Source organism: Crotalus tigris, unplaced genomic scaffold, assembly GCF_016545835.1.
Source record: "Crotalus tigris isolate CLP2741 ecotype Arizona unplaced genomic scaffold, ASM1654583v1 scf7180000018585.330925593:3314079, whole genome shotgun sequence".
NCBI lineage: Eukaryota > Metazoa > Chordata > Lepidosauria > Squamata > Viperidae > Crotalus > Crotalus tigris.
The window spans coordinates 2901594-2927935 of NW_024097088.1; the positions used below are offsets into that span (position 1 = coordinate 2901594).

Consider the following 26342-nt stretch of genomic DNA (forward strand, 5'->3'; position numbering starts at 1 on the left):
TGCAAAGCCCAGGGGGAGCTATGGGGTAGTTTGAACCCTCCCGTGAAACGTACATTGATTGAAATGTACTTATGGATATCTATTATAAATTTCATCCCCATGCTAAGCGCATGGACTGGCTGTCTTGTATCAGGATTGTTTCGGAAACACTTCTGGTTGTGCAACACTGGCACAATCCAAGGCAGCAACTTTTAGGATGTGTGGGCTTTCAAGCCCCAGAATTCCCCAGACAGAAATTAAGTGCACCCCTTCAAAAGAGGCAGAAATAGAGAACGCCTTCCTTCCAGGTCAGGAGGGGAGGGTCGGTGGGTCTGTTTCAGCGGAGGCACCAGAAGGGCTTGGGGCATTTTCCAAAGCGGTCTGAGGCGGGACCCCAAGGCCGCCCCGCAGCGCGACCCCTTTGATTGCTCTCGGGCTCCAGGGACGCATCTACTCCGTTTCACCGGACTTTTTCCCCCCTTTGATTATCCACCCCAACCCCCTTGGACGGCGTGGGGGGGCGCGCTCCTAAAATGCCCCCCACTCCTTCCAAGTAAATCCCTCTCCCGGCGTTAGAAGAGAGGGGGAGGAGGGGGAGGGGGAAGCCGCGGCGCCCAGAAACGCCAGTCGAGACGGGCGGCAGGTAAATCGAAGGAAGGACTGGATGGATCGACGAACGCCCGAACAGCTGGACCGCCGGCGCTGTCGCCGAATCCCCGCCCTCGGCCCCGCCTCCTGGGCGCGCGCCTGCGCACGGGCCGCGCCCAGCCGCCGCCGCGCCTGCGCACATTCGGCCGCCGCGATTATTGTGGCGGGGCGGCGGCGGCGATGGCGGCCGGTCAAGGCGGCGGTCCAGCGGCCAGCAGCGAGGGCGGCGGCGGCGGCGGCGGGGGAGGCGGAGGCGGGGGGGGCGGCCCCGCGTCCTCGTCGCTGCCTCCGCCCGGCCCCCCTCCCGCGCCGCCGCCCCCTCCCCCCCCGCCGCCGCCCTGCGCCGAGCCCGGCCCGGCCTTCCCGGGGCTGCCGCTGCTGCTGCCGCCGCACCTGGCGCTGCCCTTCCCGGCCTGGGGCGCGGGCGCGGGCGGCGGGGGGCTCTCGACCGGGCCCGCCGCCGCCTCCTCCTCAGCCGCCGCCCCCTCGCCGGGCCGCAGCCTGGAGAAGACGCTGGAGGAGGCGGGCAGCTCCGGCCTGCTCTGCCTCAGCGGGAGGAAGCTGCGCGAGTTCTCGGCCGCCGCCGCCTACGACCTCAGCGACACCACGCAGGCCGGTGAGCGTAGACCCATGGTGCGCGGCCGCCCCAGGTTCCCCGGGACCCATCATCCTCGCCTGCACCCGGACCTGTCAGCCCCAGTCCTATCATCCCCGCCCACTGACCGCCCCGCGCCCTGCACATCCCCGCTCCCTCCCCATGCCCCGCTCTGCAGACCCCATCAGCCCCAGCCACCTTTCCTGGGCTGCCCCAGGCCTATCATCCCCTCTGCTGCCTAATTCTCCACAACACCCATGGGGCCCGCCGTTCGGGGCCCATCATCCCCTGCCTGCCTGTGTCCCTGAGCTCTTGAACTGGGCAGCCATTCGCGGGGGGGGGGGCTGGAGGGCCTCTTGTGTCGCAGCCCTTGCTGGCTCTGGGGGGCTGATGGGCCCCCTCCTGCCCATCAGCCCCTGGGGAGGGGGCCGGCTGGGGGAGGAGGCCCATGCCCCGCAGGGAGCAAGGCCAGGGTGGGCTGCCTCCAGGGAGGGTGGAGACGGGGTGCCCTGCAAAGTGGGCAAGAGCAAGTGGGGACGGGGACGAAGGGGCGGCCAGCGGGCGGGGGGAGGGGAGAATTTCACTCTGCTGGCCGGTGCAAGTGAGGAGAGGTCCAGCTTATGGGAGGAGATGGAAAATAATGCCAAGGAGGCTGTTGGTGGTGGGCCGGTAGAAGCGCTTGGGGTAAAGGCGAGGGGAGGGGAGGCAGGTCAGGGCAGAAGAGCTTAGGAATTGTGGGAGGGGACGCAGCAGGCTGGGTCACTAGAGAGGATAAGAGCTGAAGATGGAGTCCCTGCAGATGGAGGAGGCTCCTGTCAGCAGCCATTGCCTCTAATACAGACGGATATTATGGCTGGGTGACTTGACTGCTGGGGATTGCAAAGGAGCAATTGGGAAAATGTGTTTTGGAGCTGAATGAAGGAAGGTGGAGGATCAGAGGCTACACAAACCTGCATGTCGGCTTTTAATAGTCAAAACCACTTTGTTTATAGTTTGATGTAAGTTGGCTCTGGCTAGACCTCAGAAATGCAAATTGCATTCAAGCTATCCTTTTGTTTTTGTGTTCCTGAAAAATGATTTTGCAAAGTAGAGCTCGGTGCTCTGGCGGTTTCTGTCGAGTCTTAATTTGCTCTGTTTAGCATCAGAAAATTTTTTCTCTGAAAACACGAGCATGTCAGATGAAAAGTTAGATTTCTCGACCATGGCAATTTTAAGCTATTTGGACTTCAACTCCCAGAATTCATAGTTGTTTGGGGAATTCTGGGAGTTGAAGTCCAGACATCTTGAAATGGTCAAGGTTGAGAGACACTGAATTAGATTATGGTTTGCATAATTGCTGGTACATTTGCTTACTGGTTAAGAGGGTTGACATCTTCGGGCTCAGCAATTGCAGCCTCTGTCTGGTCTTGAGTCACGTTGGACTCCTTTAGCTACCCCTGAATCAGATCTGATCTAAAACCATGTATTGTCAGGCCTTGCTTCCATTTTCAAAATTCTTTCATCTGTAAATCTAAGACATCATTAATAATAAGCAGAGAAGCTTGGATGACACATAGTGGATTTCCATTCTGGTGCCAAGCTTTGAAATGTACTTCCTTGGTTTATGTCTATGGAGATTCCTTGGTTCTCCAGTCTGTTTCACTTGTAATCTTAACTTCCTTTCAGGAAAAAGTGCCAGCAAAGGTGACATCTTTGGCAGGGTCGTCTGACTTTATTGCTAAAGCGTCTCTTTTAAAAGTTTACTCGGTTCTGCTGTTTTGCTCCCCTTGAGACTTCTACCAGATGGAAAGGTGGCGTATACGTCTCCTAGTAATAAATGCTGAGGAGGGGCCCATCCCAAACATTGCTGGGATGCATTTTTTAAAACAAAATCTTAAAGACCGTTGTCCAGCGGAATGCAAAAGCCAGAGTTGCCAGTTATTGTGCCGGCAGATTTATTGTCCCAGGGAGCATTCATTTGTTCTACAGGAATAGAATGTGGCTTCCTGGAGGCTCCTTCTTTTAAGAGGAGGTCTTGTAAGGCTGATAATTACAGAGAGGCGAAATTAAAAGTTGCAGGCAGTTTTTCCCTCGAGGCCCAGAGAGCAAATCAGAGGCCCTGCCGGCGGTTAGAGACTGGCTGGGATGAAGTGGTGAGCTAGAGTTGAATGATGTAGCTGCCTGGTTTGGATATAAAACTCGGGAGGAGGTTTTTCGTTTTCTTTTCCGTGGGAGGAATGTCGAGTGCTGCGCCAGGCGAGTAGCTCCCAAACAGATCTCCTCCCTGAGCCTTCTAGGGCAGTGGCCTGGCTGGGCGTCCTGACGTGTTCTTCCTTTGTGCAGAGGGTGAAGTACTCCAGTTGAACATGCACGAGCTGTTGTTAAATCAGTCTTCATACATGTTGCCTTTGCTATCTGGACCAGGGACACTTGGGTGGCTGTCGAAATGTCAGTTTTGTAAAGAATCTCCCCAAAGATTGGCAGAAGGACCTCTAAGGAGAACAGCGAGGGGTCCTTGGTGCTCTCTGAGCTGGGCTGTTTCCTTGCAGATGTTTCATTACCCAAACTAGCTAACATCGCAGCGACTAGCACTGATGATGTTACCTAGGTTGGGTAATGAAACGTCTGCAAGAAAGCCCAGCCCAGAGAGGGACAAGGACACCTCATTTCAACTCTGAACTACAAATGTTCTCCTTTATTACAAAGAGAACATCAAAGAAACGTCTTGTGCCACAATTTAAGGCAGTCGGGTCCAAAATTGAAATGTGATCTTTAATGGCATGCAAGGCTTGCTGAGAAAAACTATAACAGCACCTCAGCTCAGACAGTGTGCATGTCAACAACATATATCATTGGGGATAGAGGGTGGAAGTCCATGGCTTAAAGCGAGAAGGCCTCTCCTGGATTGGTCCAAGGGAGGTCCAAAAGATGGCATAGGTGATGTTGGCAAAAAGACTGCAAGGTGCCCTGGAGATTTAAGAAGGTCCCATTTCCAGAAAACCGGTTCAGGGCAACAGATGCAATTTCCTAAATAATTCTGCTAGGTAGACTTTGGGCCCTAATCTCTGCTTGCTGTCCGTCTATTCTATCCTCCTTTTGCATAATCCTTCAAGCTTTTTCAGAGATCACAGTAAGCTGAGATTGTCGCTCCACGATGATAGAGCAAAGAAGCCTTGGGACGCCTTCCCTCACCTGCTTCCTTTTACAGTAGAGAACCAGACTTTTTCTTTAGGTTTTCTTAGGGTTTGTCCTGGGGTTCCTGGTCTACACGTGCCCAAAACAAATCCTGCCTTTAAACCTTAGCCATCAGGAAAGATATTCCTCCTTGTAAATGAATTAGTATATATACATTCAGCTTCACAGCTGAGCAAAAATGTTTTATGGCATAAGATTCCTGCCGGGCCTCAAGACTCTTTGTTTTTTCTCAGACCTCACATAGCTTCTCCTCTGGATATGGATTAAAAATGTTTCTTTTCCTCCATCCCCTTTGTGCTAAATGAAAGTGCTAGACTTCAGTTGAACCATAGGGAAAATCCAGCTTGAATTCAGTTTCCTCCAACAGAAAGAAGCAACCTTGAACTTAATGCACCGAGCTGTAATTTAGCTGCTTAAGCTCCTTTCACACCCCAGAAGCTTTCCAGCATTATCTGCATTTGGAACAATAATTATTCTCTGTAATTAAAATGTCAGATTTGGGACATGACATCTGCCATTGTACTCAGGGTGGACAAATTCAGCCTTTTATAGAGAGATAGGTGGGATATTTTTTCTTCAAAGAAGACAGTGTGCTGGACTCTTTACCAAAATGTTGCTTTTAAGTAGCCGTACATAAAAACGCTGAAACTGACCATTGGTACTTGTCCGCTGTGTTCCCAGCCTCCGCTTTAAGGCCTGAGCCAAAAGAAAATGCGCTGGTGATTTGGGAAAGTGCAGAATTGTGCTTCCTTCCCATTTCTTCCCACAGCGAACAGGGCTTCTCTGGTCTAGAAGACCTCCAAGGTCCCTTCCAGCTTCTGTTCTATTCTCTCTCATCCTGCCTAACCCTAATCTGTTGTGGCTGTTTCCCACTAGGTAGCTTTTATTCAGCTGATTAACAAAGATAATAGCAGTGTCACCAGTGCTCCGAACTTGGACTGCAGAAATTGCTGTGTGTGGAATGTCAGTGTTGCAATGCAAAGCAAGCCAAGACTTTCCTAATTAACTTCAGTAATGTGCATATTATTTTTCAGAACTAAGCCTGATCATATTAAATAGAATCTCCCAACAAATTTGCATGTGATTTGCAATTTTACACACCCTTATTATGAAGGAACGCAGTTGAATCCATGTGACTTTCTCCTGAATTTACATGCACATGGGATTGTGCTATAAATGTGCAAAATCTTGTTTTCCTCCCCATTAAACGTTTGCACCTAATTATATTATTGTTGGTGGTTTATTTTTATTTCTTTTTGCTCATCGCTTCATGAGTACTAAGATTAAACGGATTTCTGATTCTGATCCTGGTGGCTCATAGGTTTGGCACCATGCAAAGGAACAAATCTGAACATAATTGGTTGAATGAAAACCCGATCAAGCTAATTAGGCTGGAGCGCTGACAAAGATGTATTCAGATATGTGGAAGCTGCAAGGCTGTCTCTCTAGTGACAAATGCGAAGTTTATTATGTGCTGAAGGTTTTTATAGAGTTGGTAGATTTGGAGTGAAAGATCCAGTTGATCTTTTGATAGCAGCAACAAGATACTCAAGGCATTTATTCTTGGAATCTGCTCAAATCTAGATTTTTGTTCCCCTGATCCCTAGCTCATACCTTGGTGACAATAATATGCAAAATTTCAAGAATTGAGGAATATTTTTTCTAGGTACTTCTACTTCTAACCAGAAATACTTTTGAGAATTGTGGGAAGTCTAGCAGGAGACCCAGCCCTGCAATTCCTGAAGAAGTCTCAGATATCTCCTTCAAGCCAAGTGGGAAATGCAGATTGTTATGTTAGTTTAGGGCTTCTGCCTCTTAGTCTGCATAAACTATGAAGGTTTGACTAGGTGGGTGAACTTCCCTTAGCAACTCTTTTTCTGCAGCTAGGTTGCCCTCTTCTCCAGTTTTTTTGCCCTAGCCACTTAAGGATACTCAGAATAGTTGCATGCAGTGGAATAGATACATCCCCCTCTCCCCAGCGAAGGGAGGAACCCAACAGTAGAAGGAAGCAAGTTGGCCACACAACATCGTTTGTGTCCCACTGGAACCTGTGCCAGGTCCCCAAACTGCCAGCATTCAAAGACCCTAAGCGGAGAGTATCCTAGTCTTTCGGGGGGGGGGGGGAGGCATGCAGTCTGCTGCTGAGTGTGCTCTGTCAAGGAGAGGCTTCCTGATGCCATTGGAGGGCCTCCTTATTCTGTGTAGGATTTTAAAATACTTAGGTTTGATATTAATATAGTCAAAGCATTGTTTTTGGCCATTCTTAGAAAGTATTTATTCTAACTAGAGCAGCTAGAGTCAAGTATGGCCAATAAATCTTTTCCACCTAATATCTCAAGGAGTGTAGCTTGTTAAATTTGATAGTATTTCACTAGGAGGGTTAGTAAATGGTATTTTTATTACATAATTCTTTTGTGTGTAAGTGAGATTTCTAAGTCCATGCAAGGCCCCGATTCTTGGCAGGTGAAACAGGGAAGTAGCTTCCCTTTTTTTTCTGGCAGAATGAAGTCTTTGCCGTGGTCTGCAGACAAGGAAAGGGAAGCGGTGACTTTGGGAAGGATTAATCAGCTTTCTGTGCTGGCTGCGCATGTGACAACAAAGGACACAAAGGGATGAAGGCAAAGATGGCCTGCACTGCATCTTGTATCGAGGCTCAAGTCCTGGCTCCGGCTCCTTACCTTTGTTTGGAGAGGCTTAGCAGGCCGACAATATAGCTATTTCACAGACGGCTTTACGGGAGTCCATATTGCTGGGAGAGGATGTTGCAGAACAGCAGCAGCAGATTTCCCTAATATTGTCTGTTCTGTGCCATCTGTGTGCACACACAGCGTTCAAAAGGTTTTGTAACAACCCCCCCCCCCATAATAGGTTCCTGACTCACCTGGAGGAGGTTGATCAGGCTAGGCAGAAATGAGGAGGCCAAACAAAGTGGTTGGGCTCCCTTCAGTTTGAAGGACCGAGATGGTTTTGCTGGTCAGAAGGAACCAGCTTCTACTGGAGGGGAAATGGGTTGTTGGGGCAAAGAGTGGACAGTAGTGAATTCTTGTCTTCTCTTAGAAGGGCAGGTCCTGGTAAACTTCCAACTCTACCTGTGTGTTGGGTTCGGCATCCTAGTAGAAAGTAACCCTTTCCAATTTATAGCCTCTAATTCCAATCGTAGAATTGTGCAACTGCAGATTACCAGTTGGGTAGCTTCTTCTGATTCAGGATGAGCTTTGAAAATATCTTCTCCTCCTCCTCTCCCTTTTTAGATCTTTCCAGGAACAGATTTACTGAAATCCCTCCAGATGTGTGGCAGTTTGCACCGCTCGAGACATTGAACTTGTATCACAATTGCATCAAATCTATCCCGGAAGCCATTAAAAACCTACAGATGTTAACATATCTCAATATCAGGTAGGTGCATTTGTCTTCTTGTGGTTTCACCTCAGAGAGCCTTCTTGCTCCAGATGACTGCAAAAATATTTGCTGCTCTCTGCTACATGCAGCCTAGAGATTGCCAAAAGATAACCCTGTGTGAAGGATATTTCTCTTTCACAGTATGATGTTCCAGATGCAAATGTAATCACTTTATATTTCATTTTCGGTTTCTGGGAGTTCAATGAATGCTGAAAAGAAGACTATTAATCTTGCCTTCTGGTGGCAAAGCAGCTGAGTTGACCACAGAACTAGAGAACTTTATTCCTTAGTGAAAGGAATGTTGCTCCATTTTGTGGCGGCTGCTTTCAGATCCTCCGTGTTTTATTTTTGGTTAGAGTATGCACAATCCCTGCTTTCCCATGTGGGTTTAAAGGAGGTGCAGAAAGCGAAATGCATGGGCTCATCTCAAGTTACGTACATCTCAAGAGCAGGGCAAAGACGATAAATGAGCAACAGAGGAAGAAAAACTAAAGCAGGAAAAAAGGATGAGAGAAAACTGAAGCTGCCTCTCAGCCCCACAAAAATGGTGCACGGAGGAGAGAAGAAAGCGTGGGAAGAGTTTGCAAAGATCTGTAAACCCCTGATTTAAGCTTTTGTAGAGGTTGAGTATTTTGCTTCCATGTATGCACATGAGATGGAATGCATTGCTGGGAGGGCCGTTTATGTATTGTGCTCTACCAGCAGGGCTTGTGACGGAAGAGCTAAACAGTGAGTCATTTTTAAATGGAGCATAGAGCGGCTTTAATGGCTTCTGCATCTCTCAAACATGAACAATTCATAGCTGCTGGATATTAACCCTCAATGTCTTAATTTCTCCCCAGCCGAAATCTCCTATCTACATTGCCAAAATACCTATTTGATCTGCCACTGAAAGTTTTGGTTGTCAGCAATAATAAGCTTGTGTCTGTTCCTGAAGAAATTGGAAAGTTGAAAGACTTAATGGAATTGGTACGTGCAGTTGCTCTGTCCTTTATTACCATTAACCCATTTGGCTTCGCTCTTGTTTGTCCACAAATTGAGCTGCACCCTGTAAAAAACTGAGCTGTCTAGAACAGCAGTGGGCAAGCTTCAAGCTTTCCAGTCTTGTGGCCCCAAGTCCATAAATCTCATCTGGTTGATGTCTTTACTTCTGTTGAGTCAGTGTCTGTTGGCTTGTTTCGGGGTGTGTGTGTGAGGGGGGATACCATTGAGTTAACTTAACTCCCCTACACGTCTCTGCAGGTTTTGGGCAAGATGTTTTGAAGTGGTTTCCCCTTGCCTTCTTTTTAGGGCTGAGAAGGTATGGCTGGCCCAGAGTCATCCAACTGGCTTCATGCTTAAGGCGTAATCACGTTCGCTTCTCTTGATTTCTGGCCACATCGGAGAGATGCCTTTTGAAACCACTTTCCTTTGAAGAAAAAATCTGTTTTAAGAGAATCCTCCTCTTTCCCTTTCTAGCAAAACAAGTCTTTCTCTCTTCAAGAAGCGCATTCCCTTGGTTAAGCCATTCATGTCAGAAAATGCTGGTTTAATTTTTGGATATTCTGGTTTTCTGTTTCTTAGGATATCAGCTGCAATGAGATCCAGGTCCTTCCCCAACAGATAGGAAAACTGCACTCCTTAAAAGAACTAAACTTAAGAAGAAATAATCTCCATATGTTACCCGATGGTAAGCAGTTTTCCATCTTCTTCCAGCCTTCCTCTGAATTCATTGAGACGCATGTCTTGTAATGTCTGAAGGCCACTTTCTTCCTCCTTTATCATTAATAGAATTAGGAGACCTTCCCTTGGTCAAGCTGGACTTCTCTTGTAATAAAATCATAGAGATTCCCATCTGCTTCCGGAAATTGCGACACTTGCAAGTCATCGTTCTGGATAATAATCCAATGCAGATCCCGCCGGCCCAGGTTTGTTAATCCCCCTTCAGTTCAGAAGCACAGTGGGGACACGGGGGACCATCAGTCAGCTGCTGTGCTCTGGAGAAAGGGTGCAGGACCGATGGGGTGCCATCCTCGGATGGAAGCACCTTTTCTGCCTGATGCTTCTTTGTGCTCCGGGGGGGGGGTAGCTGGGGAGGGGCCGGTCTCTGTTTCTGGGGCCCTGGAAGGTCTTTTCCTGGAATCCCCAAATGAGCTTGTTTCCTAATTCATCATCTCACTGCATGAAGTTGATGAACAGGTTGGGCTGGTCAGCTGTTCCAGGAATAGGTCAGTAGTTTGGGGAGATTTACGCGAAGCCTGTTAACAGTTCCCCACCCCCTTCAACACATGTGCGCACGCACACACAAACACACACACGCGCACGCACACACACACACACACAGGGAGAGTCAGACACATCAAAGGCAGCGAAGGAGTTCCAAAAGGTTTCTGTCAACCTATCTGACTCAAATTTTGTTTTGGTTTCTTTCCTGTCTGTATCTTAATAGATCTGCTTAAAGGGCAAAGTGCACATTTTTAAGTTTCTCAGTGTTCAAGCATGCCTGAGAATGGATAAGAAGCCAGATTCGCTGGATCTCCCTTCCCTGGGAAGAAGGATCCCTTCTCAGCCACTCACCGACAGGTAAAGCCACCTTTCCTTCTCGGAAGATAAAGGCTGAGCATTTGTAATCGCTACGTCTGTTCTGAGTCCCCCATCATGCCAGGAACTTCATCAGTGTCCCCTTCCTGGCCCAGTCTCTGACTGTGTTTCCAGCTTTCTCTTCCCTGCCTGCCATCTCTTCTCCCCTCGCCTGTCAGGCATCATTGCTGAGGCAGAGCTGAATGAGCTGGCTGGGCCTGGGATCAAGAGCTGCATCTCTGTTCTCTTCTGTGTGGATGGGAGCAAACCCATATACACTGCTTGGTTTCAGCATCCTTTACTGAAGGAGAAGTCTGCCATCTACTGCCAAACCAACTGCATTATATCCTTAGTCTGAAAGGGAAGAAAATCAGCACACCTCTTCAGAAAAGAACTTTTGGGATAGGTTTATTTCCCACTCAATTTCCTCTCTTTGGGGAATTGTTTGCTGTTCTTTAAGGAATTAAAAATTTCAATCAATCTTTTATTACCAGAATAGGGGAACTGAAAATAGTTTTCTAGTGTGTGTAACCAATGTTCTTCTCTGTTACAGTATAGAAGACTTTTACCCCAATAAAAACCATGGCCCAGACTCTGGAATTGGTAGCGATAATGGGGATAAAAGATTATCCACGACAGAAGTAAGTCAGCTCTTTTTTATGTTGTTGAAAAAGAGAGAAATGGGTATTCCCCCCCCCCCTTTTCCATCAGTTTTGAGATGGAGATCTCTCTCTCTCTCTCTCTCTCTCTCTCTCTCTCTCTCTCTCTCTCTCCCTCTCCCTGATAATTAATTGTCTGATAAATCTTTGCAGTCCGTTTAATTAACATGATGTGTTAGAGGTTACTCTCTATCACAATGAAGTCACATACATCAGGCTCCCCTAATCTGGTGGTTTCAAGTGTGTTGCAACTCTCACAACTCTCTTGCACAGGAATTGCATCACACTACAACTGGTGAGCAAGTTGCTGGAAAATGTCGCATTAATTTTATGTTACAGATTTGATAGCAAAAAAAATTTTTTTTCCCTGATTTTTTTGTATTGGTTAGGCACGTGAAACTAGAGCCAACTGAAGCATTTCTGGATGTGTTGTGACAACTATTTACTGATTGAATGTCTGAATTGGATGCTCTGGTTGGGATCCTAGACTCACACGGGCCTCCTCAGAAGATTGTTTCGTAATGTGTGTCATCAGAAAGACAAATGCAATGTGTTTGTGATGTTCTCAACTGTTGTTTCCTCAGCCATCCGATGATGACACAGTCAGCCTCCACTCTCAGGTGTCGGAATCGACAAGGGATCAGACACTCCGAAATGACAATCAGTTGCTGGGGAACAAACCTGAGTTGCATAAAGGTAAAATCCTACATCCAGGTGCTTTTGGGAAGTTGAAGTCCACACGTCTTAAAGGTTGAGAAACACCTGCTTGGACCCTTAGAGATAGAGGCTTTTATACATTCAAACCAACCACATATATCTCCTCTTTCCCTTTTAACCTAATCCCTAGACCCCGATGTGTGTGATTACCTCGATCCCAGCTCAGAGGATGTGGCTGCATGTGATCAAGGAGATCCTCAGACTGGGTCGTCCATCTCTTACGTTAAGGTAGCCACATCTTAAAAATAGGCAAAGTGAATGAGTAGTAGAGACTTTCTCATTCTAAAGTTGTTCAACACTTATTTAAAGCGATTTCTGCAACCCTCTTCCCCCCCCCCTTCCTCTACCTCCAATATGCTGGGTAAGGAGCGAGGAAAGTCAGGTGAGAAGCCACAGAAGAGTGAGCCACGTGAAGATTGGCGAGAGGAGAAGAGGTGGGTCCCTGACAGCATCCCGGTGGGGTTTGGGGATGATCTACTGGGGACCGTTCACCCAGAGGATCTGTTTGGCAGAAGTCTCTAATCAGGGTTTCGTAACCTCGAATTCTCTCAGCCAGAATTCTGGGAGTTGAAGTCTACACGTATTAAAGTTGCCAAGGTTGGGGAAACCCTGACCTTATCCAACGAGGAACATTTATTTGTTTATGTATTAGCATTCAGAAAGAAAAGGCGTTGGCCGAAGATGATGACCTGAAGGAGGTGACCGACTTGCGAAAAATTGCAGCTCAGCTTTTGCAGCAGGAGCAGAAGAACAGGTAGGAAGCTTGTGGGTCACACCGGAAGCAGCTGGGGGTCCGGGTGAGGGTCTGCCCTGACCGCTGCTTGTATGGCGTCTTAAAAACTTGTCCCGTCCAAGCTGAGAGAGGATGATCTGAAAGAAGAAAAGTTGGTTTATGGCTAATCCTGCTGCTGCCTTTTAAAATACATACCTCGGTCCTTTATAACCGTTGCTAAAATTGATCCTGAAAAGCCTGTGGCCTTTTGCCGTGTTGAAAAAGCCCGCGGGCTTGCCTCTTTGAAGGATTTCTTTGCCAGCTTGGCCATAAAGCTTTTTTGTCTTCTCTTGGCTTAACTGTGGTTACACTCTCCTCTTTCTCTCTTCTGCTGACTTTACTAACGTCTCTCCTGTCCTTCCTCATGGCTCCCTTCCTCCATCTTGGGGCACGTGGCCTGCAAATTCAGACGGAGGCCCTTAAGCTATAGAGCTTCCTTCAGTGAAAAGCTTTTCCAGAGGACCCGGGTGGCAGGACGCGCCTCAAGGTACTTGGGACTGGAGGCCTGGGGATGTCATCCGAGCACGGGGGAGAGCAGCCCACAATAACCCTGGATAACAACTTGGTGTAACAGTGAAGGTGCGCTTGAGGAGGAAAATGGAAGAAAAACCTAAAAAGAAGAAAAACCTCTTAGAACATAGAATCCTAGGGCTGAAGGCACCTCAGAGGCCTTCTAGTCCAAACTCCTGCTCAAGGCAGGAGACCTTATGCCAACCCGGTCAAAGGGGTGCCCTGTCTACTTTTGAAAACCTCCAGTGATGGCGCACCCAGAGCTCCGACAGGCAAGCTTGTGGGTTTATTTCAAGGCTTTATCTGCCTCTGTCATAGAAATGGGGCTTCAGGGCAGGGTCTCCCCCGAGTGTGGTCTAAAGGGCAATCACTGTGGTGTCATCAAAACTTTGCTCGGGCAGGGCCTCAACTGCACCATCACAGTCGCTGTCTTGGATTTTTGTGACCGCACCTGTGGACATCCCTGTTTTGGGAATTTCCCTGTTAAACCATACCTTGGGGAAAAAAACCCACTTCTGAGAAGAATCTTGAGGGGACCTGCAACCCAAATTGGGAAATGTTTTCCTCTTGAATTGTTACCTGGAAACCAAATTCCAGACGCTTAAAGTGTTGTCCAAGGATGGATTAATGCTGTTTTTGTGTAAGAGGGTCCTTGGCCTTATTTAAAGACAAGGAGACTCTTCCTGGGCAGACGTGGGGGTCAGTCAACCACCCCGGACCATTTCCTGGTGGGGGAAGAATGACCCTGTTAGTCAGCTGGGAAGCCCCCTGCCCTCAGTTCGGCAAGCCTACATAGAGAACACTCCACTGTGCTGCCACTCTTCTGCCCTGAGTAGGCTGGGATTCTGTTCAGACAACCTTTGCTTCTTATTTCTCTCTGCCTTTCCTGTCCCACTCCTGATTCCAAACTGTCTTTCCTTGCTATTCCTTCACTCGTGACTTTGTTCCTTCTCGAGTCCCTTTCCCAAGTGGATGCCTTCAGGGACTGTCTCTGCAGCCTCAGAGGACATCTTGACCAGGGTTGAAAGACAGACCGGGGGCTGGCAGGACAGCTGGGGTCTTCTTGAGACTCACCGGAGAGAGGGGAGGAGAGCCGTCCTCACCTGAGGCTGCAGGAACCTAGCATAAGCAAACTAGGATCAACTAAGAGCTGAGCCTGTATGCCATTCAGGGGCAACTTTCTTGCTTTTAGACTCCTGAATCACTCCACCCCGACAAGCACAAGAAACCGACCGAAACAGACTGTGGACACAGAAAAAAGGTATGGGGCTTTACAGGGTGGGAACAAATAGGTTAAAATAGTTTGTGTGAACCTAATGTGTGAAAAGATTTTGCAGAGGTAGGCCGAAACAAAAGGTCTCCAAAGGGGGCACCGTTACTCTTTGAAAGCTGGTCCTAGTGCAGGGAAGCCAGAGCCCCCACATCCTTTCCAGAAACCCTTTTACACAGTGAGTTCACACAAATTATTTTCATAAGATTTCACTGGAACAAACCAGGTGGGCCTGAGGGCCACAGGGGAGACCTTGAGACCCTGTGGCTCTTGAAAGGGAGGAAAGTGAGAAAGATTTCCCACCCAGGGGTTACGTCTCAAGAAATGCGGACCTCTGAAAAAAGTCCTTACTGCAAACGTTTTAAAATTTTATAGTTTCCCACATTGCTTGTGCTTTTCTTTAGAGTTTTTTTTTATCAGTCCTAAAATTCACAGGTTATCTGGCTATAAATAAATATTGGCAGTGTTGGATGTCAGATTAGAAGTTGACTGCCTTGGTGCTAGGAAACAGCGTGAAGAGCTCCACGTTTTGAGTGGGCAGCTGCATAATTTAACAAAGAAAGAAAGGGTTGGTTTTTTTTGTAGGCCAACAACTTTGTGTTTTGTTACATTTTATTTTTTCGTGCAGCCTTTCTGCAGATGAAGCCAATTCTCCGTCTTCCCCCTGCAGCTGGCAGGTAATGCAGAGACTCGTAAGCAGCCGTGATGGTTTGGCTTCTTCATCGTAAACGTTCCTTCCCTGCCGCCTTGGATCGCCCTTTATGGCTTCGGCTGCAGATGAGCTGCCTCGCTTGCCAAAAGTGCGCCTGGTGCCAGATAATTGGGTGGGATTCCTTCGCGCCGTCTGTCGTGCAGTGCAGTAGTTGTGACAGATTGTGTGACGTTCTGTCATTCTGGAGCATTTGATAACTACCCTGAAAGTCGGATCAGCTTGCTGTGAGGGAAGCTTGACAGATTCAGAAATTTTTAATAACGTCGGATTAAGAAATGCAACCCTAAGATTTCTCTGGGCTTATTCACAATTTGCTTTACTTTCTTAGACATATTCATGCATTTTCCCTACAGCCATTTAGTAAAAACAAAAATTTGCCCTATCCTAGCAAGCGCAATCGTCACTGGGACTCCTACAGATTTCCTTAAAATTCATGCTGTTTATAGCATTTTTGGATTTTTAATCCAAACCAATTGCTTAGTACAATGTTGAATAAGTGAGTGAATTCGTGAACTGCATCAATATTTATCCGTGAATAAATTGGTACGTCAATCTACGTATCAGTATATCAGCCAGTCCCTCATTTTTCCGGTAAATATGCAGTGAATGTATATAAGTACTTTGATTTAATAATAAAATGGAGTGGAATTAAGCCTTGGCAACTATATAACAGTCTCAGTGCAAATGCCGGTTCGTCTGTGCCCGTGTTTTTATTCCCTGTTCACCCTTTGCAAAGGCCTTCCCTGTTCGTGACTGGAAGTGAAAGATGGTTCTGGGCAGCAGGTTTACCAGAGGAGCTGAGTGAACGCAAAATGTACAAGATATATATCAGTGACCCTTCTGAATTTTATTTTATTTATGGGCACTTTTTCCTACCTTACGGTGACTGGTGATGGCAGGGGAGCTGGAAGGCTAGTTTAGGAAAAGCATTGCTGATTTCATCAGAGATTTGGGGGCGATCCTGATCAACGTCATGGGTTCAAAGCCTTACGGGCTGTTTTCTCTCCGTAGCCTCTGGAGAATCAGAGAGGCCACAACCTGGACGGTCCACGTTGGCCGGACGCGCAGCCGATAATCTGGCCCAACGAAGAGAGGCGTCGAAGCAAGCAGATCAGGAGGGAGTATTTCAAGGTGGGCCCCCCCCTTTTTTTTCTCTGCCTAATACCCGTCTAAGAAAATAAAACCATTTCTGAGCTTAGAAAGTCTCAAACCCCACTGAAAGCAGCCCGGCTTTTATGTTTGTAATTATTTTTCTTGGGGAAAAAAAATAACAGAATAAAAACTTTTAAAAGAGAAAGAAAATAGTGAGAAAAGACTAGAGAAGCGGAAGAAGAGAAGTAGACGAAGAAAAAGACAAAATATTTTTTGTTAAGAAATGAGCAGTTATAAATGCATTTGAATTTTATCTTCTCTCTGTTGAGTTTACATCACAACTCCCTTCTTCCCATAATCTATCCTTTCTAGTCAAACCCACAAATCAGGTACTGTACGTTTTTCCCCCATTTTCAGTCCATACGAGGTTTCCAGTCACAGAAAGAACGCCATCCTGCCTTTTAAAATGCTTGAAAGCAAAGTAGATTTTCTGCCTTGAACAGGAAGCTCAGTTACTTACACCCGATAACCGAAACTGAAACAGGCTAAAAAATCCAGCTGGCGGTTTTTTTCATGCCAGCCAACCCTTGATGGACTTGAAGGTGGCTTTCCCAACAATTATTCTAAAATAGGAAGCGCCTCAAAGTGTTTTAAGGGTAGTATTTACCTTGAACAATCAGACCGATCTCCGTCAGAGCTTCTCCTCTGAGGTGCTTCTGTCTGCTGGAGAAAGGGAAAGCAGCGGAAACCCATCAGGAGAAACCTGCGGGGGGGGGGCAGCCCTGCTTTCTTTTCTCTGTGCATGAAGCCTTTTCCCTTCATTTGTCTCTGGCTGAATATCACCGCTGCATGCTTCGACATGAGCATTGAAAAACAGAAGACCCTGCCTTGCCGTGGGTCTGGCCTTGTCACTGAGCTGAAGACAGTTACATAGGGAGGACGCCTGGGAGGGGCAACAAGCTGGCTGGGGAATTCTGGGAGTTGAAGTCCACAAGTCTTAAAGTCATCAAGGTTGGACATCCCGGTCCAAGCCATTTTTTGGCCAAGGTGGTTCTGTAGTTCTGACTTCGATCCTCAGATCTGTCTCTCCGTGAAGTTCTTAAGTCTGCTCCCCAAGCAAAGTCTGCTCTGGGTGAAAGGAAGCCAGGGAAGAATTCCCCTGATCTCTGGCTCAGGAATTTCCTTAAAAGCGTCAGAAAAGGGCTGGGGCTTTATTGCAGAAATACGTTACAAGGGTAGTGAAAATGCCGACTCTTTGGCCCTGCCAAGCTAACTAAGAACTCTGAAACTCGCAGCCCCGGGGCACCCAGAGAGTGGCTGGGTGGGGGGGCCTGGCTGAAGCCTTCTGCATCAGCAGGTCCTCTGCACAAGGGACAGAGAGCTTTTTATGTCAGAGTCTGCAAAGCCTTGAGATACAGGCCTGCTTTAAAGGCGAGCAGCGTAGATGAAGGATGCCTTCTAGGGAATACATTATTTGGAGAACAGTACAGTTTATCCTTAAGGAAATGCACCTGGGATGATTATGAGAATATGCACCAATAAACATTTCTCTCTAGGGAGCTTGTCAGTCATGCAGTTCTTCCTCTGGTAAGCCAAATCCAGTTTATTATCCTGGTTACTGAGCCTAAGCGTTATACGTTGCTCTTGACCAGCATTTTAAGCCCCCAAGGGAGCCTCCTGAGACTGCCCCCATGCCAGGATAGCCCTGTTTCTCTGTCTCAGGGTGGATTGGTAATGTGGTCTGAGGATGAAGCAGAGAGTCAGAAGTGATTAAAAATACACAAACAGGCTTCACAAACCACGTGGCATAAAAGCTGTCTGTTTTTCAGTACAAGTCTTCGCGGAAGAGTTCCAGTGGAAATGAAAACGATGAGGTAAGTGAGGAGTGGAATAGAAAACGAAACTTAACCATGGAAATCAAGGATTTTGTGAACGTTATTCTTTAAATTCTCCTCCCTATACTCACATGCACAGTTGTTTTCCTCCCCTCTCAAAGAAGTAATGCCTAAGCATAATTTGCATTGACAGCCCATGAATCGGATGTGGCTTAGAACTGCTTGATAATCTCACAGGTGTATGGAGACTCTTGCAAATCTCCCTTGGCCTGGCCAGGAACTGGTATCAAATGATGTCTTGGTTTTACAGTGCTCTGCCATGTTTTGAACATTGGTTTCTATTAAATCCAGGCCACCCTGGCATCTGCTGAAGGATAGATTATACATACTTTAATAAATAGTCATAGTCTGCCGTAATCTGGGAGAAATTTAGGAACTGATCTCACATTTTAAAAAAGGCTTAAGCAGAGAAGCTACTTGTAATGCAACAGCTTTTTAGGTGTTGGGCCAGCAAAGTTTCTTAGCTGATGGTGCAAGAGCCCTCTTAGTCTATGGTAGCAGAAAATCAGAGAGAAGCTAATAGTGCTTTTTCTGATTAGCCAGTTATATTAAAAGGCAGAAACTCCTTTGGATTTGCAACTGAAGATGGAATCCCATTGGCCCTGAGGCTCTGATCCCTTAAACCAAGAGATTTGCCCTCCTGTAAGGAGACCACATTCAGAGGTCACCGTTAGGACATCTGCAAGCCTGACCAGTCAAGCAATTTCATATGTTTAGTAGTGTGTCTCTGTTGGGGAAAATATATGTTTGTACATGCACACATGTATGTCTTGTCTGACCAAACTTTTCATTTTAAAACATTTCATCTTATAATTTCCATCTTTTTGGTTTTGTTTTTTGTAGCAAGACAGTGATCATGCTAATGTGTCTCCACAGTCGCCTGTGTCATCTGAGGTACAAGTGTCTGTCTGTCTGTCTCTGTATATTTTTGTTAGTATCACAAAGTGTCACATTTTAACCGCAGTGTGCAATTTTAGTGTAATTGGAGTTGCCTGCAGAGTAGAAGTTCACTCAAGGAGTGATCTGAAACCTATTACGGAGGGGCCACAATGTATGTTAGAAAAAGCAGAAAAGTTTCTGAACGCTTTGGATTAGAAGACCTGCAAGGCGCCTTCCAGCTCTGTTACTCTCTATTCTAAGTACAGCTTTCCATCTTTAAGAAGCATGTTATCAAAGGGCTTTTGGGAGAACCTTTTTAGAGAATGCCTCCCCTCCCACTTCCCGGAAGCTCTGTGGTCCTGGCCCTGAAACTGAGCTGGCCTGTCCTTTTATAAGCAATCAGTGCAGCTCCTCAAGAACTCTCCACGCGGTGGCCAAAAGGAAGGGAGCCTCCAGCCTCTTTTTTCCAGGCTGGGATTATCTTCTCTGCCTAGAGATTTCCCAGCCAAGACCGAAGGCTCTCGATTCTTGAGGCTTGCATGCCTTGGGTGCCCTCCGTGGCCATCTGACAGCTCTGCTTCTCCCTCCTTTCAAGGATTATGAACGGACAGATGGGAATTCTCACGGCCCTTTTGGACTGAAGCCCCGATCAGGTGAGGGCTGTAATTTGGGCGTGTGTGTGTGTGTGTGTTAGAAAAGAGATTGCTTAGAATATGCTGATGTCGGGGGTTGGGGGACAGAGAGACCTGGGTGGACTGTTAAGTGACAGGCAGAGCAGAGAAGACAAAGCAGGAGAAGATCAGGTAGCTGCATCGCCAACTGCGGCATCCCTGAGTGAGTCAGCGGGGCCAGGCCCAAGGGGGAAGGTCACTGTTGCTTTTGAAGAGGATGGTGGCCCTAGGAAGCTCTGCCAGGGCCCTGCAGGGCCAGCCCTTCGGTTGCAGAGACCCTACTTCGCAGCCTCCACTCCCCCCGCCGGAGCATGGAGACCCCAGGGATGCTCCAAGGGACTGCCGTTACTAGATCAAGGGAGTTGGGCTAGTATGAATCTCACCCAGCTGGAAATTTCTCTCCCACACCGAACAAGAGCTGTTCCTTTCAACACAAGCCGAATGAGTTTATTGGTAGATCGCCTGTTTCTGTTCCTTTGCGCAAATGCTGCCCTCCCTTCCCCTTATGCTTTTGTGACGAGTGCAGTTGTCATGCCTAGAAGCAGTTTCAGTTTATTGGATTTGAGATGAACCAAAATGATGGCGATGGAGGGAGGCAGGGCCAGCGGCATTGTGCGTGAGCCGTTCTCTGCAACCCGGTTGTTTTCAATGGTCTGCTTCCCTTTTTTAGCGTTTGGGCGTTCTCGTCAAGACTACAGCACGGCGGACCCCGGATTCACCATGAGGAGGAAAATGGAGCATCTGCGGGAAGAAAGGGAACAGATTAAGCAACTGCGCAATGTAATTTGCCTTTAATACAGGGGTCTCCAAACTTGGCAATTTCAAGACCTTGTGGACTTCAGCTCCCAGAATTCCCCAGCCAGCGCTGACGTTGAAGTCCACAAGGCCTTAAAGTCGCCAAGTTTGGAGACCCCTGCTTTTAGCAGGATGGATGCTGGGCCTGCTGGTGGCTTTCCTGGGTGAGCTGCTGGAGAACTGTGGATTTTGATCTTGTGTGTGTCTCCTCCTTTGCCCCTAGAATCTGGAGTTGCGGTTGAAGGTCAGCCTGCCCGAGGACATCGGAGCCGCCCTCATGGACGGGGTGGTCCTCTGCCACCTGGCCAACCACATTAGACCACGCTCTGTGGCCAGCATTCACGTCCCGTCACCAGCCGTGGTGAGTGAGCTGCGTGCATGGTCTGCCTAATTCAAGACGAGTTCCAGACGAGCCTTAAGTAAATCTCCCTTAATCTTAGGAATAGACAGAGATGTTTTGCTTCTTCTCCTCCTTGGTTGGATGTTCCTCTTGACCGTTCTGCCTCTTTCTCTCTCTCCCTCTCGACAGCCTAAGCTCAGTATGGCAAAATGCCGAAGAAATGTTGAAAATTTCCTGGATGCTTGTAAAAAACTGGGTGTGCCACAGGTAAATTGCTGAGGGGCTTAAGGACGCAAGTTGTGTTGGAGATTATTCCCTAATACCGGCAGTCCTCCACTTACAACCTCCCAAAATCTCTGTTGCTAAGTGAGTTTTGCCCCAATTTACAACCTTTCTTGCCAGACTTATTAAGCGAATCACTGTAATCGTTAAGTTAGTAACACGATCGTTCAGTGAAGCCGGCTCCATTGGCTTTGCTGGCCAGAAGGTCGCAAAATGGGATCTCGTGACCCCCCCCTCCCCGGGACACGGCGACCGTCGTAAATGTGAGTCAGTTGCCAAGCCTCCGAGTCCTGCTCTGAAGCCTGGGCCTTTGAACCGCCCGCGTAAAGGAAGCCCTTTTCCCGTTGACTTGGCTTGATTTCTTTTGAAGTGGACCCTGAAGGCAGGCTCTCTTCCTTTTGCAGGAAAGACTTTGCTTGCCCCATCACATTTTGGAAGAGAGAGGGCTGGTCAAGGTTGGACTGACGGTTCAGGCTCTCCTTGAGATCCCTTCCTCCAAAGCTTCGCAGCTCTCCTGCCTGTGACGGGGCTCCTGCCGGAGGAACTGGCCGCCATGCCCTGGGTTGGGCCACCCACCCCGAGCCTTTCCGCTCCGTCCGGAGGAATCCGCCGAGCCATTCGCCCTCAGGGCTGTCCAGGGGTCCTGGGCCGGGGGCTTGAAACCGGGATGCCAGCTGACGGTTCCCTGGGAGTGTAAAAAAAATTCCTATTTTCTTTTTTTACCGAGAGCCATAAGAGATTTGAGGCCGTTGGAGCCTCTTTCCAGTAGGGCCGGTGTTGCCCCCCAGCCCCTTGTCCCGTCTCCCGTCCTGACGGGCTTTCTTAAGAAGCCTTTGGCTGCATCCGGGCTCCTCTGGGGGCCCACGGCTCCCATGGAACAAGGGAGCTGAAGCGCAGAGCTGTGAGAAAAGCTTTTGGCGGGGAATCGCAACCGGTTGCCGCCCATTTGGTGGCATTAGGGGCTTTCGTGGACTTTACGGAGGAAGGCGGCTCTTCAAATGGCATTTACATGAAAAGTTTCGACCTGTGTCGTTTTCATGTACATTTGCAAAATAAAAAAATCACCATAGCGTAGTAGAAAACCCAGACGAGCATCACAGGAACCAGTTTTGAGAAGATTTGCATCCTTCATTTCTTGCACTTCTTACCGATGTATCATTTCCGATATTTTAGTTGGGTGTATGCTGGCAATGACAGAGTAGTACACAATATAAAGGAGAAATTGTGTGGTTGTTTTTTCCCCCAGTATTCTAGATTGGTGCCAAAATATTTTTCAGTTGTACTGTAGATTGTTTACCTGTGAAGTGCCTGTGTAATAACTTTTCCTAGTCTTAAAACATTTTTGCAGTTTCTTTACGTCTCAATAGATGAAATGCGTATTTTTAAATATTAGGTTTTTGTAAGATTGGTAATACGTGAAGTTTAAAGGACTAACATCTGAATGTTGGATGTTCTTCAGTTTGCACACTTTGAATTTATTAAGTTTGGTTTTTAGAAAAAAATGTAAATATGCTTTTATTTATCATATTTAATTTGGTATGTAATCATTTTTAAAGTATTTGTTGGTTGGTGGATGTTTGAAAAATTATTTTCCTCGTCTGGGATAAATAATGACATGTAGGGATTTTAATTGAGAATCCTACAGGAGAGTGTTAGTTAAAAACTTTTCAGTAAAACTGCCAAAAAAGTTTTTTTTAAAGAAAAAATAATAATCTCAGGTTTATATTATGATAGCCAGGATTTCATAGCTCGCTCCCAACATCATACAATCTTTTGTGCTGTGCTTGAATGAGGAATAACGTAAAGTAGAGGAGAGATTGGTAGCCCTGATCAAATCTCTCCCTCCCCCTCTGGTTTAAGGGATTGAGCAATTCCTCCTGTGTGTTGTGGGTCACAACATCCTGACTGCCAACCCACTCCAGTGTTGCTGCCAAGGGTATGTGTGTGTGGAAAGGAAATACAGCTGGGGGAATGGGAAGGAGGAATGATGTGTCTGTGTGTGCATGTGCATGACAATTCCAGAGATATCATCTCTGATGTTCTTTTCCATTGCCACCTTTTAAGAGAGCAGCCAGTATTACAAGCTGCACACACACACACACACACACACACACGCATAGGCACACACGCACACTCCCATGTTCTTTCAGTGTTGCTGTTCATTTTGGGAGCTGTTTTAGGCCTTGCCTGCTAGAGCCATTGGGGGCTTGAGAGATGGTCCCCGACCCCCAAGGTCCCTTTCAGAGTCCCCCCTCCCTTCCCTGCAGAGGACCTCCCTGCCCCGGGGCCCACGAGAGGGAAGCATTGAGGGGGGGGGTCTGCCCCACGGCATTGGGAGATGTCTGGGAAAAAGCTTTGCATTGCTCTGTTTTGAGAATTGGCATTTCCACTGTTCCCTTCGTAGTTATTAAGGTTCAGCTTTTGCTTGTAGACTGATTTGGTTGGACTAAATTATTTTTTCTTGCTGAAAATATTAAGAAATGAATTTCTTTGCACTTTTTTTGCAGCCCAAAGAATTCCACGCTTGACGAAGCATGTTGCAGGGTTGCGATGACAGTTGTAGAGGTACACAGTGATCTCTCCCACCCACCCATGTGCAAAATGAGGCTCAGCACCACGTTCCCCATTGCTGCAGGGGTGGTGGGGAATGTATTGACTATAAGGAAGCTTTTAAAGAGGTTTTTCAATTGGATTCTTATTTATTTCCATTTCAGGCAAAAAGCTCAGATGAATTCTGCCTTTGGGTAGCTTTGGGATAGAGATCTATTTGCCAGGGCAATTTGTGTCCTTTTCCCAAGGAGCACAAACCTTACCAGTCTAACTCAATATAAAAAAGGGGGAAGAGATAAAATAGGTCCGTGCAGAGGGGCTCAGCCCAATGTGAAGAGACAAGGTGAGTGGGTGTGCTTCATAGGCACGACACCTGCACACAGATGGATTCTGGAGAGGCAGAAAACCCTGGCTTACGGGGGCAATTACTCTGGCCCATGCCTGCTACACAAGAATTAAATCCATTTTTTTTTCTGGGTGGCTCCAGTGCCAATTATTTCTGGCCTTGCGTTCCTCGAGACGATGACAGCCCTGTTGAAACTTGGGCTCCCTTGTGGGAGACAGGGAGAAGAGAACAGGTGGCCTCTTTGTGTTTTGGAAAAGGCAACTGCCTGTTTCTGGGCTCTGCAGTTCTTTGTCTTCAGCCTAGAAATTCTTCTCCTGTAGTTGGTCCTTGCAGGAGAGCAAAGCCTCATCAACACTCAGCTCAGGCAAGGCTGTTTGCTGTCTTCTACCTAAAAAGGAGGCAGAGGGCTTTGGGTAAAAGGGGACTTCTTCTAAATTTCTCTACCTTCAGAGCTTCCTCCTCTGGAGATGTGATTCTTCAGAGACCTGTGGAAAGCGTGGTTGGGAGGTCCATAAAAACTTCTCTTCTGCTTCTAAGGTAGGGATCTCCAACCTTGGCAACTTTTAAGACGTGTGGACTTCAACTCCCATGCTGGCTGGGGAATTCTGGGAGTTGAAGACCCCAAGTCTTCAAGTTGCCAAGGTCAGAGACCCCTGTTCTAAGGTATGCCATGCCACGGGATGGGGTCTGCAACCACGGCCTGTGGGAAGTGGCCCTAACTGGGCATCAGGTCGAGTCCTTCCTGCCTGTTCTGGGGTGGGGTGTCTGTGTGTCAAGCCAGAAGTGTTTATGTAAGTCTTTTTCTTGACTTTGCGAAATGTCCTTGAAGGGCCAGACTTTTTGAATTCTTGAAGTCTCCTTCCTTCATTTGTTCTGCATTAAAATGCAATTGTGAGCTCATGTTAAATTAAAATGCATGAAATGATTTGTTTATATTTAGATCAGCCTCCTCCAGTTGATTGTTCTCTGTATATATCGGCGTTCAGTTGCCCTAACCTTCAACCAGGACAGGCATGGTTTCAGGGTACCTGACTGGGAAAATTTGGTCTTCAGCTATTTATTGGTTTTGTTATTTGCTGGTTTAGATGCTTTTAAGGTTGTAGGAGCTAGGATTTTTAATTCTTTTGAAATAAAAAGGGGGGCATCCTATCTTAAGAACAAACATATGGAAAAATAGAGGTAAATGAAATTCTTAGTTCCCCCACAGTCCCCCAGACACTGGGTAAATAAAGCAAAGTGTGTGTGTGTGTGTGTGTGTGTGTGTGTGTGTGTGTGTGTGTGTTCCATGTATTAGTCCCCTTTATTTTGTTTTTATATGAATCTAATTTTTCTGCCCCGTCCCTTTATAATGTTTCTCTTCTCACTATCTGGCCTCCGTATAATTCTTGTGCAGAGAGTACCTAGGATGTCCAGGAGTTTTTAAGTCATATAAGTATTGAATAAATGCAATAAATAAATAATCAGCTCTCAGGCCCCGGTCCTTCATTTCTCCGGCATGCCAGCAGCAACATGAGCCCAGCCGGAGCGCCAAAAGGTGAAGGGAGACGCCTGCCAGCCAAGCCGGGTTGATGCTCAGATGGGCAGTCGGGGTTAAGCAGAGATGTGCAAACTGTGGAATGATCTGTGGACCCTCCATGGACCAAAAGGGTCCGGTTGATGAGTTTTGTGTTTGTCAGGGTCTTCTTTTTTTTTTTAAACTACTTCTTAATTGTTAACCATTCCTTTTGTATCTCCTTTCTTTAATTCCTAATCCTAGCCAAATTCACACAGTTGCTCTTTTTATATGCCTAAATGCAAATCAGTTTGGAAGTAGCCAGGAACTCTTCTTTTGTGTCTGTCTGTTGCCATTTGGAATTCATGCTCCTTTCCTGTTCTCGCTGGTGCCATGTTAACACAGCTCTCTGATGCTTTCTGGATTTCTTCTTGCTGGAGCTTCCGACATCCGTGTTTCCTGGAACAGTCCTGTTTTGTTTTCTTTTGTACAGAGTTTTCTATTGAAATCTGCATGGATAAACCTAATGTACATATTCTGTGTATAAAATGAAAAGTCTTTCGTAATTCTCCCCTGGCGTTGTGTGTTCTGTAGCTTTTGGGTCCACATTTGTCTGCATGTGGGCGACACAACGGCTGGGGGGGCAGGGTTGTCCGGCACGGCTTCTTCACCGTTTTAGGGGGGAATCTGCTGTGTTTCCAACTGATCCAGTCCAGCTTTAAGAGTTCATTAGAGATAGATTGGCCTCCCTAGGTTCGACCCCTCTCCCTCCCTGTCATTCCCATTTTTTTCACAATGACAACCTTGTGGGGAAAAATGCTAGTAGGAGGAACCACAGCTCAACAAGGAGCAATTTCATACCTGAAAGCGGCTTTTAATGTTTAAGGAGATTCCTACCCAATTGTCTTCGCTGAACATGCTTAGCCCATCCCTTTCCTGGGCAAGAAAACAAAAGGTGCCCATTTCTTTGTCTCTGCCTAATTTCATCAAGGGCTGAATATTTGGA

The 26342-nt window shown here is 47.2% G+C and overlaps 1 protein-coding gene across 1 annotated transcript; it reads left to right on the forward strand.

Annotated features, from left to right (window-relative positions):
* The first annotated feature begins 1109 nt into the window (after nucleotides 1-1109).
* On the forward strand, nucleotides 1110-25907 carry LRCH2 (leucine rich repeats and calponin homology domain containing 2). Its single transcript, XM_039354816.1, has 21 exons — nucleotides 1110-1243; nucleotides 7648-7792; nucleotides 8638-8764; nucleotides 9359-9464; nucleotides 9566-9702; nucleotides 10224-10357; nucleotides 10908-10995; nucleotides 11598-11709; nucleotides 11861-11958; nucleotides 12097-12164; nucleotides 12383-12484; nucleotides 14205-14273; nucleotides 14911-14959; nucleotides 16006-16125; nucleotides 17916-17960; nucleotides 18825-18875; nucleotides 19456-19513; nucleotides 20202-20311; nucleotides 20550-20687; nucleotides 20856-20933; nucleotides 21353-25907. Exons 2-21 carry the CDS (start codon nucleotides 7770-7772, stop codon nucleotides 21470-21472), a joined length of 1833 nt encoding a protein of 610 aa, XP_039210750.1. The 5' UTR covers nucleotides 1110-1243; nucleotides 7648-7769; the 3' UTR covers nucleotides 21473-25907.
* Nucleotides 25908-26342: the final 435 nt, after the last annotated feature.

Bases quoted from the DNA above. Each gene is read 5' to 3' on its own strand.
- LRCH2 (XM_039354816.1), top strand. From the start codon at position 7,770: ATGTTAACATATCTCAATATCAG. The intron at 18,876-19,455 runs GTACAAGTGTCT...CCTCCTTTCAAG, and splicing joins AGTCGCCTGTGTCATCTGAG to GATTATGAACGGACAGATGG. The intron at 20,312-20,549 runs GTAATTTGCCTT...CTTTGCCCCTAG, and splicing joins AGATTAAGCAACTGCGCAAT to AATCTGGAGTTGCGGTTGAA.